General features: G+C 42.6%; 1 protein-coding gene across 1 annotated transcript; it reads left to right on the plus strand.

Annotated features, from left to right (window-relative positions):
• Positions 1–14960: 14960 nt before the first annotated feature.
• LOC114629637 (T-cell-specific guanine nucleotide triphosphate-binding protein 1-like) lies at positions 14961–16304 on the plus strand. Its single transcript, XM_028777707.1, has one exon. The coding sequence runs from the start codon at positions 14961–14963 to the stop codon at positions 16203–16205; it is 1245 nt and encodes a 414-aa protein (XP_028633540.1). The 3' UTR covers positions 16206–16304.
• The last annotated feature ends 1697 nt before the right edge of the window (positions 16305–18001 follow it).

Raw genomic sequence — 18001 nt, forward strand, 5'->3', positions numbered from 1 at the left:
TCTCTCTCTCTCTCTCTCTCTCTCTCTCTCTCTCTCTCTCTCTCTCTCTCTCTCTCCTCCCTTAAGTAACCTTTCTTTTCTCTCTCTTCTCATGAGAGTTGGGTATATCCTGTTCTGTCAAATCTTTCTCGGATTCATCACTTTGCTGCTACTCAATAAGACATGACTTTCAAACATGGCTGCTTCCTTCCACACACTAAGTTTACTTTCATTGTTTGGGATTAGAGGTATGTCTATATTCTAGCGAGAAGGATTAAAGGTGTGTGCTAAGGTTCAAAGTGTGATCAAATATCCTGAAACACTGTAGAAGACGAGGAGGAAGGTATGTAGATGCCAGCAAGGTCAAAGATACTATGAGAACTCAGCCTACAAAATCAACTCAACAGGACTCACAAGGACTTACAGAAACGGAAGTGACAAACATAGGCCTCATATGGGTCTGAGCTAGATCTTCTGTGTATAGCTTATGGTTCTATAGCTTGGTGTTCTTGTAGGACTTCCAACAGTGTGAGTGAAAGAGTCTCTGCCTCTTTCTCCTGCACTTAAGACTCGTTTCCTCTTACTGGGTTGCCATATCCAGCCATGATATCAGGGTTTGTGCCCAGTCTTATTGCATCTTGTTGGTCCATAGTTGATGGATATCCCTGGGGGAGGGGGGGCTGGTTTTGTTGTTGTTGTGTTGTTTGTTTTTTGAAGGGAAACAAAGGAGGAGTTGGTCTGGGGGAAAGGGGAGGAAGGGGGAGGTACTGGGAGAAGTAGAGGGAGGGGAAACTATGGAGGAAAAGTAATGTAAGACAGAAAAATAAAAGGCTTCCATGTGGATGCTGGCAACTGAACACAGGTTTTCCGGAAGAGCACCCAGTGCCCTTACCTGCTGAGACATCTTCCTCATCCCTAAAAAAAAAAAAAAAAAAAAAAAAGTTAAGTATATACAAAATGGAACAGGTATATCAACTCCTATGGTTCCTGATTCTTCAGTTTTCCTATGCTCTGATGCATCCTTCCTCTCTGTTATTTCTTCATAATTTTCTAAGTCTGCAATCAGGGACATTAATTAGTTATAAAATTATTATGCCACTTATTTTCTTTTCTTAGCATATATTCATTGTAAAAAGTGGGTTTTGTTGTGACCTTTTCATACAGTCAAAAACTGTATATTAGTTGTGCTCTACCAAAACCAAGCAGGGAATTCCATGAGAGCAGATGTCTAATCTGTCACAGTCACATTTGTCCCATAAAGCTGCCCTCCCAGAAGCCTGGAGGAGTCTCTGCTCTTGGGAAGTAGAGGTCAAGGGGTAAAACATTAGTCTTCTCAGCTAGGATTGGCTAGTGAGAAGGTGGACTTACAAGTGTGACACATGTCTAAAAAAATTAAGACTTTGACCATAAAGTTTATTGTAAAGTCTGGGACACTTTCAGGGAGAAAGACTAGAGAGAGATGGCAGGCACAAAGGATGAAGACTCTGGTCCTGTGCACTACAACCTATGAGGGATGGTGGCCACAATGGGTGTAGATTCTGGTCCTATGTACTATAACCAAGCACACCTCCTGACCAGACAGAAATAGGTCAGATGGTATGGGATGGATCCCAGACATTTGTGAATATGGAAGCTGTGTATTCCCTAGTCCCTCTCTCTGGATTAGTGAAGACTAAGAAGGGAGCTTGGGTTAGATGGAGCAGTTATTTCTGGTCTCTCTCACCTAGTAAGAGCAAGCAGGGGAAGAGGGAAATGGTTATTTTCATGCTAGAACTCCCTCTATAGGTAGGTTTTCTTCAGGACACCCAACCAAAGATAACAGAGAGTCATTTCACAGTTTCTGTTCCAAGCTCATGGTTCATTTTTCAGTTCCTATTTGTGAATCGGCATCTCCTTTTCCTCCTATTGTCTGCCCTACTGTTGTTGGAGGAAGGGAGAAAGTGAGTCATTTCCCATTCTTTCTTCTCTCTCTCTCTCTCTTCTTCCTTCCTTCCTTTCTTTCTTTTTTATATGTATGTGTATACACTGTCACTGTCTTCAGACACACCAGAAGAGAGCATCAGATTTCATTACAGATGGTTGTGAGCCACGATGTGGTTGCTGGGAAATGAACTCAAGACCTCTGGAAGAACACCCAGTGCTTTAAACCACTGAGCCATCTCTCCAGCCCCTCTTAATGTCTTATTGATGTTTCCTTACCTTCTTTCTCTCTGTCTGTGAGACCATCTGTGGGTCCCTGAGTTGAAGAATTGTGTGCAGTAGGAAGACACAAACAAAGGCAGTGAAGTTGGGGATCAAGCAAAGTGCTGATATAGGACACAGACTATGTTTTCTCCAAAGACCAGTGTGGAGATGAAGTGGCTTCTTAATGCTCTCATCCAAAGGAAGCAAAACAAAACCACTGCAGACAGGGTTGAAACATGTGAGCCAGGACAAAAATTTTCACAAGATTGATTTGGATAATATAAATATTACACAGCCAGAATATTTGCTGGGAACATAATAGTCACTTTGTTAAGAGCCTAGGATCAATACGGTACACAAAGTCAGCATTGGGAAACATAAGTCCCAGTGAGGATCAGAAATCAGCAAAAATATACAGATAGAACATACCATACAATGATATTGCTTGCTGGGCCACACAAAGCAGAAAAGAGATTCAGAGTTGAAGAAGAAATTCACCTTTGAATAGGGTGTGAGGGGAGTGTTCCATAAGGACTGGAGATGCATGAGCCAGGCAGGGAATGTCTGGAAAATCCCTCTGTGCTATGTAACACTGAACAGTCAAGGCCTTGAAGCTGGTGTCTGCTTGCAATGTTGAAGAAACATGTGGTGGCCAATGAGACTGAATATGAGAGAATTACAGGGGGTGATGACCAGAAAGAAAGCAGGCCTGGGTGTTAGCTTACAGACGATGCCCCTAGGCTTCTCCCAGAGACCTACCAATGGCTTACCTCATCACCTGTCACCATTACCTGCTGCCAGATGTGGGCTGCACACCAAGTAGCAGTATTGTATAAAAAGGATTGCTTATGATTCCAGTTCTCCCCCTCCCCCTCCCTCTCCATCTCCCTCTTTCTCTTCCTCTCCCTCTTCCTCTCCATCTCCCTCTCTCCCCCTCTTCCTCCCTCTCCCTGTCCCTCTCTCCTTCCCTACCACTTTCCCTTTCTACCCCTTCCTCTCCCTTTCTTTCACCTCTCTCCCTCCCCCCACTCCTCTTCCATGTGTTCCCAGCTGGCCTCTCTTTCTCTCTTTTGGTCTTTCTGTCCTCCTCTGTTTCTCTTTCTTTGCCCTTATGGCTCTGCCCCTCTGTCTGTCTGCCTCTACCCTTTCTGGAGGTCCTCACCCCCCTCTATTCCCCAAATAAACCTCCCTTATACCAGGTCTGTTGCATGGCATAATTTCTCAGGGGAGAGGGCACCTTGGTATGAGTCTGCCAGGTAACCCTGCCCACCACCGCATTATATTTTATACACTGGGGGTGGGGGTGGGGCTTCTGATGAAAGTCTTTCATAATGAAACTTTCATTCTTACTAATATAGAGTCACTGTCAATAGTGTGGGGTAGGGGACAGGCTATGCAGTGATGAAAAAGTCAAATAAGGAATTTCAGAGGTGATGACATGCATAACATAACTAAATTAGGTTAGCCCAGTTAGGGAACATTGCCACCCATGAATGGTGACAGTGACAAGTGCTGGTGTCAGGTGGGAAGTGGCAGCTGTGAAGGAGTCAGGAATAGGAATATTGTAAAAAGGTCAGCAGGAGTCTCTGATGGTGGAATGACCAAGTTAGTGAAGGCTAGTCCTCCAGGGTGGTAACCTGCAACCAGACAGACCTGTCACTAACTGATGTGGGAAATGGAGTGATGTTGTTCTATGAACGAGGAAGACTTGTTCAATGCACTTTACCTAGGACAAGATCATTCAAAGGCCATAGTGAAGGATTGTAATGGAATTCAGTGGCTCAGAGTAGTCTCAGCGACTAGAAAAGCAAATAGCCACATGGGGGCAGCAGAGAGCCACAAAGAGTCCAACCAGGCCTGAAAGTAAGAAAGGAATCCGGCCTTAAGTGTGTTTGCTTTCGTTTTTTAGTTGTATATTTCTGTATTTTGGGTTGTTTGGTTTGAGTTTGGATTTGAATGGAAGGGATATTAAATGACCCAGTTTTTACTGTAACCAGGATGATCTTAAACATCTGATCTTCCTGTCTGTACGTTTCAAATCCTGGGTTTCCAGGCATTGCAGCACCATGCCCTGTCAGTTTTTGTTTTAAGAGGTGATATTAGACATTGTTTTCCTTAGGTTTTCTTCACTGTTGTTGCTGAAATATAAGCTTTTGTTATCAATAAAACATTGATAACAAAATGTTATCAATTGATAGAAACATTTTCATAGAGATATGAACTTAGCCTTAAAATATAGATCCAGTGCTCGGTAACAAGAGAATGGAGTCCAGACCATTCTAGTTTCCTTGACAAGTTTCACAGACTCTCTGGGCTTCCAAGTCCCCCAAAGAAGCTTCCAGGGCATTGCCAGCTTGGTTTCTCCTTTCCCTGTGTCTCCATTGGGTGATGCCTTCAGTAATAGGATCTTACCGTCGAGTTCTGAAGAGTAATCAAGAACAATGGTAATAGCCTAGAACGCTTAGGGGTTTATGAGATCTCAATGATGAATAACTCAAAAAGAAGTAATCTATACGTCACATTGAGATCTGTATTTAGTAGTCTATGGTGTCTGGGAGAGACCTTGCTCCCTCCCTTGTAGTGTTGCCCCATTTAAACTCATTTCTATATTTTAGGCATCTTCTGTAGTAATAGGTTTCCTGTGGATTTTTCAAAGATCTTTAGTGTTAGTTATCCCTCCTGATTCTCCCTCTTCTTGCATCAGAACATGTGTCAATGCATTTGTTTCTTCTTATTCTTTTTCTCTTGTGACACTACATTCTTTTCTTTCTGTTCCACTATTTGTAAACTCTGGTAGCTTCTACTGAACAATCTGCTCCTGGTGATCGTTTACCTGTCCCTGTATCCTATTGCACAGGCTTTCCCACCTGCGATGTGGCCTCAGGATGAAAAGGAGCACGCCAACAGTTGTCCTAATACAGTTATGTGTAATACTTAACTAAGCCTTTGTGTGGTGTCCCGGTGCCTGGTCTAAGCTCCATATTTAATCTATTTCTGTTGTTTTACCATTTATCACCATTTGCTGCCATGTTGGGAGAATAAGCTGTTGCTGACATGTTCTATCCTTGGTGAAGTCTGTCTCTGAACATGGGTAGTTTGGGTTCTATTGACAGTGTTTCTGCATAATTTTAGTATATGTATCAGATATGAAGAATAAATTACAATTTCCTGCTAATTCAAACTGTGGAATTTTTTCGAGCTCCATGTGATTTGGGTTTATTTTCACTTTGAATGGCTGGGTGAGTACAGATAGTGGGAGGTTGACACCATGGTCTAGGGATCCTATTTCTGAATATCTGAGGCACACAGTGATTCTGTCTCCTCCTGTACACAGACTTTCACATACTTAGTGTATTCCTGCATGAGAACTAACCATAGCTCTTTCTTAGTTTCTGTGTGGGAGTTAAAATATAGTTCTAGAAATAGAAATTTTGGGGTATGGTCCCTGGCTTCCAGATAACTGGAGCCATGACTCAATTATATGGCAATGTGTCCCAAATTCACCATGAAGATACTGTGAGGTGTGAAAGGAGGAGAAAGTACACTATCTATCTTTACCTCTACAATAGCAGGAGAGCAGTGGAGAGCATTCCTCAGCATCATGGGGCTTCCATGTTATAGTGAGAGAAGTTAAGCATGAATGAGCTGGATGTCTCAATGTCCAGGAGAAACCAGGTCTGCTTAATTCAGAGCCAAGACACCTGTAATCTCTCTGAGAAAACGCTATGGTTTTCTCCTTAGTTACAAAGCAAATGGTTTGTGACTTCATCATCCTGGATCAAGGACAAAGTTGTATCTTCATTCATGTGCACAAATGCTGGGCCTGTACATGTGTGCATTTCTATGAGCTGGCATAATGTGTCTATGTGTGTAATACGTATGTGACAGATGACCCTGTACACCTGGCCAGTCACAGAACTCTGCATTTAATGTGTGTAGGTGTGTGAACACAAATCCTGCACTTCCTTGGAATAGTGACTGCTGTGATAAATTGTTAATAAAGTTATATCAGAAAAGCATTGTCAAACACATGATGAAAGGGGCAACCGAGAGACATAGTTGTGTTAGACATTCTGAAGCTGTTTACTTTCCACACTCCACACGGGGCCACTAGAGTACCATAGAAAGAAAAGAAACACAGTTGTACTGTGAAGTCTGAAGTTTTTTACTTTCCTTTTGCTCCTACTATCAATTTTCAAAGCAGGGGCTTGGTTATTTTAAGCTGTATGTGACCCACAGAGGGCGTGTGTGTGGCACATACAGAAGTGGGTCAAGGTTTCTGAGCATGGAATCTCCCATTCTAAACATTAACTGATCACTAGTTACTTCCATCAACTGAGCAGTGTTCAGAGACAAGATCCAAGAAAAGTCAGAGAAATGCTGAAGCCGGCTCTAATGGGAGTGGTGTATCCTGAATATTGTTATGTGGTCTTGACACAAACTAGAATCATTTGAAAACAGCTGAGCGAATGCTTCTATAAGATTGGTCACCAGGCAAGTCTATGATGCATGTTTTCTTTTTCTTTTTTGTTTTTCTTTTGTTATTGACCTTGAAGCAGTGTGTCTCTACATAGCTCTGTCTTAGAACTCACTATGTACACCAGATTGACTTTGAACCCACAGAGATCGCCGTCCATTGCCTCCTGAGTGCTGGGATTGGAGACATACCTCACAATGTCTATCATACATTTTTATTGAATGCTTAATATAGGAAAGTCCAGCTCACGATAGATCACATGCCTCCCTGGGCTAGTGATCCTGGATGCTAAGGTAGGCCAAGCAATCCAGGAGAGAACAAGCCAGTGGGTAGCACTCTTTCATGGCTTCTGCTTCAGTTCTTTCCTCCATGCTCCTGACTTGAGTCCCTATCCTAGCTTCTCTCAATGAAGTGGAACTATAAGGTGAAATAGACACTTTTCTCCCCAGGTTGCCTTTGGTCATGGTGTATTATCACATCAGTAGAAACTCTAAGACAGTGTGAGTACCAACATGAGTGCTAGCAGGGGTGGGGGTTAGTCCCCCTTCACATATGTATGGAAACAGATAATTGGGCTTGGGTGACTAAAATCTATAGTACATTGAATTCCCAGAAGGTAGAAATAATCTTTTGATCTTGTACTTGCCCCTCGCCTGTACTGTTGAAGATAGTTACTTCTGCAACTAATAACCTGGCAACGACAAGCAAAAGGAAGCCCCAGCTGACTTCTGATTATGTCCCCAGGAACAATGGGTAGTCTAGACTTCCAAACCTGTCTATGGAGACTGCACATAAGCTATGAGTGATTAAACATATTCTACCTTCTGAATTAAGATTTTTAAAGAACTCAGATGTGGAAAGATTAATGAAAGTTCTGTGATGTAGCATGATGAAATTCTAGCAATTTATGTTAAGATACAAAGACTGTGTGCAGTGACATCCCAGATTTTATAAAAAAGGAAACAAGCATCGAAAGAAAATGTCAAAGGTGGGTAGAACCATTATGCAGTACTGGAAGAAATGACAGTGGTTGCTCTGATAGGTTCCCTGGGGGTATGTCCTGCTTTTATGGAGTCCCAGGTGAGTCAGGAGGAGAAGTCAGATCCTGGGATGCTGGAGCCTGAGAGAGAAGAGAGAGAGAGACGATAGAGATAGAGATAGAGATAGAGATAGAGATAGAGATAGAGATAGAGATAGAGATAGAGATAGAGATAGAGAGAGAGAGAGAGAGAGACAGACAGACAGACAGACAGACAGAGACAGAGGGGGTGGATTAAGTGCTGAGCTCTGTAGAAATATGGATGCGTTCCCTATATATTTGGAGGTGTGAATTCCCAGGGTTTTCTGATGGAGGAGAGGCAGGGAGTATAAGGAGCAGAGGATGATGCACTCGTTAGAGTTTGATAACAGGAAGGTGACAGTAGCTCTTCTGTATAGCACAAGTCATGTAATATACAAGTGAAATAGTCTGGCCTGTGCTGATGGTGGCACATGCATGTACTGAGATCCTTCTAGTAGGCTTCAGGCATGCATGTACAAGGAACAGGTATTCCATACTGGAATGTATGGAGGGAGAAAAAGAACATAGGTTGTGGGCTCAGATGGTGACACCCAAAATAATAAAAAGATAACTTCTCACATGTAGAAGAATCAGAGTCCTCAGCTCCCTAGCTCTCACCAGTCCCTCCCTACTCCTGTGAATACATCTCCTGAACTCCTGACAGCACAGCCTCCTGCCTTTTGTGTCCCAGGTACATCGTTCAGGTCTCAGACCTCCAAGAGCTCAAAGCAAGTATGTTCTTATGAATGAAGATTTCTGTGCTCTAGATTTTAGTTTTCACTCATAAAACACAAAATAAAGGCTGACTTCTTATATCTAATGAAAAAAAGTGGAAGAATGAAGAAATCAAAAACCTTTTTGAGGTACCACCAAATGATGGAGAAGAAACAAACAAACAAACAAACAAACAAACAAACAAACAAACAGCAGTGTGAGGAATCTCAGTCATGAGTCAGGGCTTAATAGACCTTTAAGGACTCCACCTCACTATGAATCTTTCGTTATGGCTCTCACATCCCTGAGAGGTTTCAGTGATGCTAAGTACCCAAAACTGTAGTACACAAGGTAGGCATGACAAACCAAACCGCAACGATGTTCAAGACAGACTCATACCTATCAGTTCATGAAACTCTGACTGAAGGAAGCAGGACACTGATTAGCCATAAAATTGTTTGTTTGTTTTTTAATGAAGGGGAGAAGGTGAGGACTTTAAGCTCACAGCCTTCCCATTTTCCTACCACAGGGAGACGACTCTTGCTCACTGCTTCTAAACAATTAACCATGTGAAGATAACCCATAGATGTGGAATCACTGAGGAGATTCAAGATACTTCACACTGAGACACATGGTTCAAGGCCAGGGTTCTGACCAGCCATTCCTCCCTGTTCCTCTGTTTTCTTGTATGAAGTCTACATCCAGGGCTCACTGAGAAGTGTCACAGTGAACATTAGGTTCAGAGCATAAATTTGCTGTATTAGGCTTGTTTTAAAAAGATGTTTTTAACTTGTATAAGCCATGAGGAAGCTGCTCCTACCTGGAACATACCCTGCCAGCTATCCTGAGTTGGACCACTTCCTGGTGCATCTGGGCTGTTCTTAAAAAATTACTAGTTGTAGAAAAATATTTCACTGCCCTGGCTATTTCTACAAATAACAGGTGGCAAGATTAAACAGGCTAACTGCTAAGCTTTGCTTATGTGCGTTCTACTTGCTTGGTTGCTTGCATGCTTGGATGGCTAAAGGCACCTGTTGGTTGTCTGTTACAGAATCAAGCCTTGCCCAAACCCAGAGAAGATATGAATTAATTTTCCAAAAATATTAACTTTGTGGGTTTTCCCTTTATAATTCTTTGTCTGGCAATAGCTGGGGCCTTACCTAGAAAACTCTCTGGTTATGTTGGCCAGTCTCTTTTTAATCTAAAGGCTCTAAATTACTAAAACCAAAACTTAAGTCAGACTGGTAAATCGCTAAACCCAAGACCCACAACACAATAGTTTTCCCAGGGGTAGATGCTGTCACGAGTTACCAGTCTTCCAGAGGAATCCAAGGGATCATAACCGATTAGCTCCTTTGTGACCTTATCTACAGGTGAATGTGGGAGTTGCTGATTGAGTCCTACAAACTAGCCATTTCCAGGAATAGAAACTGAAACCTACTCTGACTACAACCCTCCCCCATTGGATGGTTGAGATAAATAGGGCTTAGATCCAGGCAGAATAGTGTGGAGAGCAAGAGTTATGTGTAGACCAATAATGATAAAGATTTGGCAAGGCTTGATCTGTGTCTGAGGTCCAGCAGGTGCCTTGTTCATCCATGCAAGCCAGAGTCTCTACCGTGAAGTGTGTTAAAAACATCACCCCTTAGATGTAGTAAGGCTTTCTGTTAAACTTTAAACAACTTGGCCCACATGAGACTTTATCGAAAGGAAAATATATGGATTGGGGCATTCCTTCTAGGCTCTGCCCCACAGTTACCTGGCAATAGCCATGTATGCCTGACTCACTATAAAAGGGCTGTTTGACCCTACCTCACCCTCTTACTCACTCTCTTACCCTCTTACTCTCTTCTCTCTCTGTCCCTTCTTTCTCCATTCCCCTCCCACCTCTTTCTCAGGTGTTTATGATCTGCCTTTATTCCTCTCCTCTCTCCCATTTCCTCTCTCCCCTCTGCGCTCTTCTCCCCTCTCCCCTGTCGCCTCTTCCCTGTCCCTTCTCCTCTTTCTTCTCTCCTCTCTCCCCTTCCCAACTCTCGTTCCCATGCCCTAAACAACTCTATTTTATTCCTGTGGCTGGTACCTCAGGGGGAAGGGATGCCTCAGCATGGGCCCACAGAGGCATCCTTCCCCCCTCCCCACACCATACCACACCTGTTCCAAACATATTCCTGGCTATTTCTTTTTATAGAACACATTAGGGTTGTCATTTGATTCTTACAAACTAGCCATTTGCAGGAATAGGAACTGAAACCTACTCTGATTATAGCCTCCTCTCCTTGTGTGGTTTAGATAAATAGAGCTCCGATCCAGGCAGGAAAGTGAAGAGAGCAAGGGCTGTGTGTGGACCAGTAAGGACAACGAAACTCAGGGAGATCAGACTGTCCATCCCACGACCTCCTCCTTTCTTTTTGCAGTTCTTCCTGGGACACCAGAACTCCACACCTCACATCTTCTCTTCATAAACATCCTGAACCTGAATTCCAGCTTTAGATAAAGACCTTTCCTGAGAGGAGAGCCTTCACAGAAGTGTTGTTGCCACCAGATCAAGGTCACCACTGCTGAGGTAAGTGAAAGGTGTCTAGGTTCATCTTGTTCTATAACCCAAGATATGTGATAACATAATGAGTGGGGTCCTGACACCAGGAAAGGAATGCTCAGGGTTTTGTACTCAGGGAGCATCCTGGGCAAAGAAGTATCCTTCCATGACCATCTTCTGAACCACAGAGAATCCCAAAGCAAAGAAGGCAACCCCTATCTTCCACCTGTGGGTTGTGGGGCTTGCTTGTCTTCTGGAGCAGTCAAGCTTGGAGAAAGAGTCCAGGTTGGGATACTCAGATGTCTTTGGAGTCCATGTGTTGGACTTAAAGATCCAAAACCAGGGTTTGCATTCCTCCAGAAATACTCACGGAAGGGATTCGCTGCAATTACATGAGGTTTATTGAAGAACTGATAAATTGACAAATACCAGTGCACTGGGGTTCTCTTGCATGCAGGCAAAAAGAACCCCAAACTAAAGCTAAGGGCAGTTTATATACCCTTCTCACAGAATTTACAAGGACTTAATATCCATAAGAGATTTTAAACAGCCGTTTTCAGGACCGGTTTCCTTTCCAAGGCTCTGGTTTCTAAGTAACTCAAATTTGCACCATATCTTTTTACAATGAAGAGAGTTAGCTTAAGTAGCTTCTGTTTACCCAGGTGTACTGTATTAAGGGCCCAGCTTCTTATGTTGGGCTCTGTGCTTTTCCTAGGATGTGTCCTGGGCCAGTTAATTCTTGAGTTTACTGACAGCTGTGATTCTTGAGACCTGAAATTCCTATATTTCTACACATGCTGTATGCTCTTCATTTGCCCCATGGAGATAAAATCCCAGATCAGAAACAGCCACAGAAAGGCTCCAGCAGATCATGTTAGGCCCTCTGGTTTTCAAGGATTCTTCTGCCCTTAGTCACTTGTTACTCTGAAGGACCTATTTTAAAGTTCTTCCTCTCTTTCAGTCTGCAAAACTATATGCTCTGCATATTCAGAGTTTTCTCTATAATATGAATTCAAGAGTTTCTATTTCTGCCCTGTGTATCTGGAGTTCTACATGCTTCTTGTATATATCTGGATGTGCTTTACTGTCCATGAATTTGGGGACAATTTGGGGAAAATTCCTCTATATTGTCTTAAACTCCTAATACCTCTCCCCGTATGATTCACTCTGTTGGTGAGCCTTTCCATTGAGCATTTGATTTAATGAATTTTTATTCTCTAGCCTCAACTACAATTTTTAATGGAGTTTTAATCTTTAAACCACCAACCAAAGAGTATACTTGGGCTGGTCTAAGATCCTCCCTCCCCCCAACACATAGGTAGCAGAGGACTACGTTGTCTGGCCTCAGTGGGCAAGGATGCACCTAATCTTTTAGAGATTTGATGCCCCAGGGAAGGCAGATGCCTGGTGGTGGGAAGCCTTCTCAGAGGCAAAGGAGAAGGGGATGAGGTGAAGAACTCTGGAGGGAGGATCAGGAGTGGGGCTAACATCTGGAATGTAAATAAATAAAATTAATTTTTAGAGAAGTTCTGATGTGTGGGATGGTCAGCAAAGGTCAAGTGAACTTGGGTGTCTAAGACCCAACAGTATGAATGCTGACGGCCCTGGGGAAATGGGTGGGTGGACATCTGGTGACTCTGACAGGACAGGCAGTGGGTAGTTGAGAGGCCTATCAAGCACTGCAAGATGGTAGATCTGAAGTCTCTGAGGCATTGGGAAATTAACTCAGTGGGGTGGGTGGGAGGGTGGGAGACAAGAAGGTTGACCTGATTCCCATTCTGTTTCAAAGTTAAGGCCTCTAATTCTTTATACTGTAACATATATATAACCAAATACATAAATTCAATTTGCTGAATACATTTAGTATAGCTTGTATATAGAGATATACAGACAGACAAGATAGGCAAGCAGATGGACAGACAGACAGATATTAGAGATGAACATAGGAACTGAATAACTGTTTAGGGAGCTCATCTCTGGGTAAAACTAACTCTGCCACTCTGCAGTTTTTTATTGCTTGTGACTCTTCACCTAAGTGTGACAACCCATGCAATTTCCCACATCCACTTCTGCACATCAACTGGTGGTGTCATTGTTCAGGTCTGTTTAATGGCCACATTGTTGAGAATTCACAGGTATTTCATTCCAGTCATATGTAGAAGACTCAGTCTTACAGTAGACTTTCCAGTCTTTTGACTCTTGTAGTCTTTCCACACCCTCTTGTGCAGTGTTGTCTGTCTTAGGTGTAAGGCTTATGTTGTAATCTATCAACTGAGGCTGAGAACTGCATAGATAGTTGCTCTCTGTTTTGTGAGTAGTTATGGATTTCTGACATGATCCCTGACTGCTGTGAAAAGAAGCATCTTTGATGGGTGATGAGTGAGAGTCCCACATACCTGTGGGATAAGAATTGATGAGCAGTTAGGAATTATAATTTGGATAGGAAACTGGCTTCAGTGGGTTCTCTTCTGAGACCTATGACCTCACTAGTCACATATGGTTGGTTAGGTTTTCAGTTACCAGACATGGTTTTCTTCCTGTTCAGACAGCCTGAAATCAAACTAGACAATGCTGTGTTATCATCAACACACAAATGCCACAATTGCACCTTTATAGTTATCACAATGTAATGATAATCATTGTGCTTCATAGGTGTCACAGCTAGATCAGTTATTACTTTCCTCCCTTGGCAACATGACAGCACCTTCTGATATTCTGAAAGCTAGTCATTAGGGAAAGACTTCTGGATCAAATTCAGCTTGACATCCCTAAGTCCTGTATCTGAAGTGTGTGGTATCTTCAGAAAAGTGACCTTCAACTTCTGTGGCTTAAGTAAGGGCAACAGCAATTTGGGGAGTATCATGGACACCACTGTCAAACAACTCAAAAGAAGTTTCTCATGCCTGACAATGAAGTTTCTGTTAGTCTATGACTCAGAGGAAGACATTGTCAACCACTGGAAGTATCATGACTTCATTTAAAGGATATAAACATGTAGGCATGTGTTCCTATATATACTATAAATAACTTAGGTAAATATGAAATAGTGATTCCCAATGTAGTCTTTTTCCATAGTTGTGTTTTAACTCTTTTTCCAAGTTAATCTTTGTGTCTTCTGAAGTATCCAAGCCAGTGTGATTTTCAGAAATGTTATTACCTTAAAAATCTGGGCCACATTAAATGCTTGTCAGAATTCTCCCAGAATTTACCCGTCAGTGCTTGCAGTGTTCACTGGATGCATAATCTCTTGGAAGCTCTGAACCTCAGTTTATCTTGATTTCCAATCTCATGGGCCCAGAGAACACAGTACTGGGGAGCATACAACTTGCACTTCTGAACAGCAGGAAGCAGGGCCCATTGTGATCTCTTAGGAGTCTGTCTACAGCAGAGGCCATGTCCCACTTCTACTTAGACAAAAGGTGGAACTTGCAGTTAGTGGACATACTTTTCAAATCACTCTTTCTGTCCCTTGTCCTGTGTCATTCCCTCAATATATGATAACTACGCAATGAGGCCAGAGTTCTAAAGGACCTACCTTAGTAAGGGTTTGTAAAAGGTTGAGAACCCAGCCAGGAGAAATATTGCTTCTTTTACATTGAATGTACTGCTCGGTCCTTTTAGGGTTGGTACCATGCATGGGTTCATTTTAGTGAAACTAAAGGAATTTAATGGAAATGAACTTTGCTCATTTAAAGAAAATAAAGGATTTAAAGAAGATTTAAAACTGATAATAAAGGCTGCAGTGGGTAACTTCACAGAGTAAGTGAAGTCTGACTTAGACCAATACATGTGAGGAAATTTGTAGGAGAAAGCAAAACCTGAACAAGAGGACTCGTTCTATCCAGGTCAGCAATAGAAGCAGCAAGCGAGAAAAGAGAGGAAAGGCAATACTGGATTTCATGTGGATCGAGGGAGGGTCTCACTTTACTATAAGAGGAAACATCAAGGCTTTAATTAATGATTAGCATTTCTTTCCTCTCTTCCCCATTCAGCTTCTTTCATACAGAGCCATGTCTTGGGACTACAGCTTTAATACATTCTTTAAGAATTTTAAGAGGGAAAGCAAAATCATCTCTGAGGACAACATGACCTTGATTGAGGCTTACATACAGAAAAAACAGCTTCAGAAAGCTGTTTCTGTAATCAAAAATGCACTGAAAAACATTGAGAGTGCTTCTCTGAACATAGCTGTGACAGGGGAAACAGGCACAGGGAAGTCCACTTTCATCAATGCCCTGAGGGGAGTGGGGCAGGAAGAAGAAGGTGCAGCTGCCACTGGGGTGGTAGAGACAACCATGAGGAGAATTGCATACCCACATCCAAAGCTTCCAAATGTGACAATATGGGACCTGCCTGGCATTGGGTCCACTAACTTCCGACCAGAAAGCTACCTAACAGAAATGAAGTTCAACGAGTACGACTTCTTCATTATCATCTCGTCTACACGCTTCAAAGAAAATGATGCACAACTGGCCAAAGCCATTGAAATGATGGGGATGAATTTCTACTTTGTCAGAACCAAGATAGACAATGACTTAGACAATGAGCAGAAGAGTAAACCTAAGACTTTCAATAAGGAGAAGGTCCTCATGAAAATTAGAGATGACTGTTCAGAGCATCTTCAGGTCGCCCTCTTCTGTGAGCCTCCTGTCTTCCTAGTCTCTAACTTTCATATGTCAGACTATGACTTCCCAAAGCTGGAAACCAAACTCCTAGAGGATCTCCCAGCCCACAAGCGCCACATCTTCTTGCTGTCTTTGCAAAGTCTTACTGAGGCCACCATCAACTTTAAGAGAGATTCCCTGAAGCAAAAAGTCTTCCTGGAGGCCCTAATAACTGGAACATTGGCCACCTTTCCACTTGTTGGCATGATCATGGATGACGTAGAGAATCTAGATGAAACATTCAATCTCTACAGGTCTTGCTTTGGGCTGGATGATGCCTCACTGGAAAACTATGCCAAGGATTTTAACATGTCTGTGAATGACTTTAAGGTACACCTTCGGTTTCCCCATTTGTTTGCAGAAGACAATGGTGAGTCCTTAGAAAACAAGCTATCTAAATATATCAAACACATTTCTTCAGTTACTGGTGGACCATTTGCTACAGTCATTTACTTTGAGAGAGCTTACTATTTGCAGAATCTCTTTATTGATGCTGCAGCCAATGATGCCATCGCTCTTCTGAATAATAAGGGACTTTTTGAGAAGGAGGAGGGACCATATATATCTATGCCCCTCAACAACTGGGAATAATGGAAAAAATGAGGCATGAATTCCAATCAGAGTTTACTCACAGCCTGGCTTTGGTCACTGTCTCATAGCCTATTCCTGGGGACGGGTTGGGGGAAGTCTTTGTGAAGGGCAAGTGCATTCATCCTTTTTCTTTTCCTGAGCTTCAAGATCACAATGGCAAGTGCTCAATCATGCTGTACTTGTAGAAAAAGAAGAGTCTTCAACATTGTACAAATATGTGAACAAAGTTCATTTCCATTAAAACCATATGTTTAAAGAACACAAGATATGGATTTGGTTTGCATTTTTTTCTCCTCATATCAATCTTGGACCTGTTATCTTTCAAAAGTCTTCACGGGCTCCCGAATTCTGACAGGCAGCTCTTTGTCCCATTGCTATGAGCGGTTTTTGAAACAGGGGCATCTGGTACCCTACATGGTGTAGACAAACACAGTGTAACCCAACAGGTATACCCAGAATGAATGTCTCAGGAGATTCCAGATGTTGTCAAGTTAACAATTAACACTAATAACTCCATGTACTAACCAAGTCTGGGTTCTTTGGTGACAATGGTAGTATTGGTGCTTTGTCAATAAAGCATTTAAGCATCTCCACTTTGCTTATTCCTAGGTGTATAGATGTATAGACGATTATTTTAAGCTAGTCACTCTGATATGCTCTGCCACACAAGCCTTTCTTTATTTTTTACATCTATTTCTTCCCTGTACTCTGTGGGCCTCCCTCTTTCCAGGCTCAACTGACACATTTCTCCATCCAGGTCAGTTGTCAATTCACATGAGAGAAAGAGCATTGACATCACATTCTCTTTCTGATTTTTCCTTCCTAATACTCTCCACTGAACAGTCTGCCCTTGGTAGCCACTGACCCGCCTCTGTGTCCTGCTGCTGAAGCTCCCACACCTACTTTGTGTCCTGAAGATGAATGTGAGCATGTGGAGAGATGTGCCCTCCCACGCTCCTAAAATACACACCCTGACTCTGTGTAGAAGAAACACTCAGTGCCCAACATTAGCTCAGACTTTACTCTGCTTCTGTGTGCTTCAGTACTTCACAGAGGAAGCTGTTGCTGACATCTTTCAGAAAGAATTTGTCAGCAACTGGCATGGGCTGTGAAGGGAAGCTAGCCATCTCAAGGTGGCAAACATAACTCTGGCAGACCTTGCCCTTCTCCTCCATTCCTTCTGCCTTGCTAAAAACAAACACAGAAACAAACAAACAAACAAACACACAAAACCCATTAGATTGTATTACTAGAGCTAGCCACCAAAGTCTACCCTGTTTATTTGACCACATCCTCTTCCTGAGGTCAACTACCAAGGCCTAGTGATCAAAGAATTCACATCCAGCAATCAAAAGCCACTTTTGGCTCCCATAATTAACATGCCCAATTAAAATTAAACACCTCATCCTAACACAGGGTTTCCCTGTTTGCCTTTATAAACTGCCATTTGCCTATGAGCCACAAGACTCTCAGGGACAAATATATTTTCCCTTTCTCCCTCGTCCCCTCCTCCCTCAATCTAGTCTCCTGTGTCTGTCTTTAATTCCCCACCCTTTGACCCTTTGGGACAAATGAATCTCTTTTGTGCTGAGAACTTGGTCTTTGGGGTACTAAGCCAACCCACTTTCATCTTGTCCTTGATGAAGTCTGTCTCTGTGGTTGGGAGCCCCCTGGTCCTAGTTACAAGTAAGTACATTACAAGTCAAGTACACATAACTGCCCATTGATAACAATATGCTTCTACCTCCTCAGACTGTGTCATCTTCCTAGTACCCCCACACCCTAATTTTGGTTTA

Source organism: Grammomys surdaster, unplaced genomic scaffold (genome assembly GCF_004785775.1).
Source record: "Grammomys surdaster isolate TR1022 unplaced genomic scaffold, NIH_TR_1.0 313, whole genome shotgun sequence".
NCBI lineage: Eukaryota > Metazoa > Chordata > Mammalia > Rodentia > Muridae > Grammomys > Grammomys surdaster.